At 48.4% G+C, this 2,881-nt stretch overlaps 1 protein-coding gene across 1 annotated transcript in view; it reads right to left on the bottom strand.

Moving 5' to 3' along the window:
- The window catches only part of PLEKHA2 (pleckstrin homology domain containing A2), a 52,128-nt gene extending 49,816 nt beyond the window's left edge, over window positions 1–2,312 (bottom strand). Inside the window, exons 1-2 of the mRNA XM_007469794.1 lie at window positions 2,225–2,312; window positions 966–1,024 (exon numbers count right to left, since the gene is read on the bottom strand). Coding sequence (XP_007469856.1) covers window positions 966–1,024; window positions 2,225–2,312 — 147 coding nt within the window. The remainder of the gene's footprint in view (window positions 1–965; window positions 1,025–2,224) is intronic.
- Window positions 2,313–2,881: the final 569 nt, after the last annotated feature.

Raw genomic sequence — 2,881 nt, forward strand, 5'->3', positions numbered from 1 at the left:
TTCCCTCTGCTGTCACAGAGCCTGCAACACAGCACGCCCAGAAGCTGGGCTCCCGACAAAGACGCCCCCAGTGGAATTTTCCTTCTTGAAACTTGGGAGATGGGACTGACGTCTTTAAGTTAAATGTATAGATAGATGAATGAAAAGATGGATAAATAGGTTTGTTTGTTTTTTTAAAGAAAAGCTAAAGAGCTATTAAGTCATGAAAGCTCTGGCTTACTGTACTGGACGTCTTATTTGTAAGATCTCTAATGTGGCTTGAAGATACAGGAAAAAATAGAGTGAAATAAGGGAGATTCATCTGCCTGATCGTCCTGATACTTCTGAGGTAAATACAAACGAAAGAAAGTGGTAACAGAGATAAAGCCTTAAATGGTATTGGCCCCAGGATGAAATAATCCACTATAATCTCCAGCAGTCCAAAACTCAAAACAAATGAATCCATTTTTAATTTTGGATATTTTACTTTCATGTTACTTGGCGTTGGTAGGAAAGGGAATTTCAGGGATTTTGCTCCAGAAAAACGTCAGGAAGGCGTTTCTTAACATAGGGGGCGGGCAGGGATGCAGTGAATACATCTGCTATCTTGTCATCCTCGAGGGTAGAAGCTGGGGACAGTAGCATCAGTGGTAAGTGAGAGGGATACCAACGGGAAATTGCTAAATTTCTACAGGAGAAAGTTAATCGGGAAATGACATCAGAGGTCTCAGAGAGGACTGTAATAAGCAGACAGGAACTGGGGTGTGGAGGTTAGAAAACGTATGGGCCATGCGAACAGAGAGTTCGCCTATGTTTCCATCTCCCACCTACATAAGGGTGCACTGCGGAGGGCCCACGAATGCCCAGGGCCCAGTAAAAACACAAGAATGACAACAACAAAACGCAAGCGTGGCTATTTCAGAACACAGCTCTGAGACTGGGCCAAAGACTCTAACTTCCAAAATGTGGGAACATCTATTTCCTACCGTTATAACATCATTGCATTCTGAAGCTGTCATAAGAGCACATTCCAAATAGTCTGAGGCTGGAGAATAATGTGAGAGAGAAGAGAATGTACTGAGAACACATTCCCAGCGGAAGAGCAGGCTGAGGAATGCAGACATCCACAGGAATGGGGAGGGTAAGAGAAGGTGCCCGACCTCCCCGGGACCCAAGAACTCTGAATGGAGGGCAAGAGACACTCGAGGAATTTTTTAAGGGAACAAAATACTGGGGAAAAGGCAGGAACGACTGACTACTGATACCACTCCAACAAAGGTGCCCAAAACAGCAAAATGTTTTAAACGCTCGTGACCTCTCTGAACAGCAGCCTCATCTATGTTCAGAGAAAATGTGGTTGTTAGAGCTGGTGGGAAACAAAGGCCTGCCCCTGACTCAAGGCTCCTGAGACCACCTCCCCCCAGAGAGTTCACCAACACAGGGACCAGCCCCAGGGGTTATAAATAGCCTATAAAAACTGAGATCTCCCACTTTCGGAATCCAGTTACTAGGCTCCGTGATTCAGTTTCACTGTAGGCCTTCTTACTGGTGGCAGCACAGGAGCTTGAACTTCATTTACAAGTTGGACCTTCTCACCCACTAAAACCTGGGCAGTAGGAGAATGAAAAGAAAGCATCCTTATTTCTCCTACGGACTAGCCTCTTGCAAAGTGCTGGGGGAAAGTCTAAAGGGCCTAAGCCTGCCTGTCTAAAGGCACTGTGCTCCCGTCTCTGGATGCAGGGACGGAGGAGGGGCCAGGTGTGGCACGGAGCACGTGCAGGCGACAAGGATCAGTCTGAGAGCATCTGACGAAACTCTTGCAAGAACGTGACCATTGAAGAGGGCGTGCTGATTTCAGTGACCCACCGCTGTGCTGGAGTGAAGTGAAAGAGCATGGGTTTTAGAGTCAGACAGACTCTCCTAAACTCTTCAGGGCCTATTTCCTCATTTGCAAAATGGAGAGAATCGCTGTACCTACTTCAAAGGCTGCTGTGTGGATTAAACAAAATAATGTGTGAAAAGTGCTTAAGAGGAGGTCTGGCAACGACTAAGCACTGGGTAACTGTTGTTGTTAAGATGTGTGCATGTGTAGTGCCTAACAAGTGGTACATGACCCCCACCGCTAGGTAAAACAGGGCAGGCAGCTGCCAGGCCGTCTCCACCCCTCAAATATCAATAAGTAAATCCCACTGGGAAGGCAGTGATGCTGGAATCCCTCACAAGAAAAGGCATAAGCTGCCCTTACTCTTCCATCTACTCCAAGAACCATCATATTTCTCATCTCGAAAATTCTCCAAAAGGTTAAAACAGTCCAAGAGATCCACCGACTCCATGTCGGCCAGGCCACCCTGAAAGTTAACAGAACCAGGCCTGCGATCAGATGCCAAGGAAGGGTCTCTGGAGCCACCTCCTGCTTGGCCCGTGGGAGAATCAGAGCAGCAGAGATCCACTCCGCAAATGGATGGCCAAAAGGGAGTCCTAGCTGATGGGAGGGCGAGCCCTTGCCTTTGCACTTTAACCCCAGTGTTTTTCAGGGAGAAGGGGACCTCCCTCTTTATCTCAGCTGGCCGGGCAGAAAGGCAGCCCGAGGTTCGGAGTAAAGGTCAACGGGGCCTTCCAATTACTGTCCCACTACAGCAACCACAGGCCTGTGCAGAACGGGAAGCAAGGGACCCCATCCCTCCCGCCCCCCAGCCGCCCTATCTCCCTGCCCTGGCCAATTCCCTGGCTCAATGATGGGCTTATATCAGGCAGGGCTAGGATTCTGCTCTTGCCATAGACTGTCACACTATAATATTTGCTCTGCTTCCTTCCTTTCCAAAGCCTAACAGATTGGATTGCCGGAGTCCTCTCCAGCTCACTGAGACACGTGGAAAACTGAAAGTAAGGCAGCGGTGGGAAG

Source organism: Lipotes vexillifer, unplaced genomic scaffold (genome assembly GCF_000442215.2).
Source record: "Lipotes vexillifer unplaced genomic scaffold, Lipotes_vexillifer_v1.1 scaffold1383, whole genome shotgun sequence".
Taxonomy (NCBI): domain Eukaryota; kingdom Metazoa; phylum Chordata; class Mammalia; order Artiodactyla; family Lipotidae; genus Lipotes; species Lipotes vexillifer.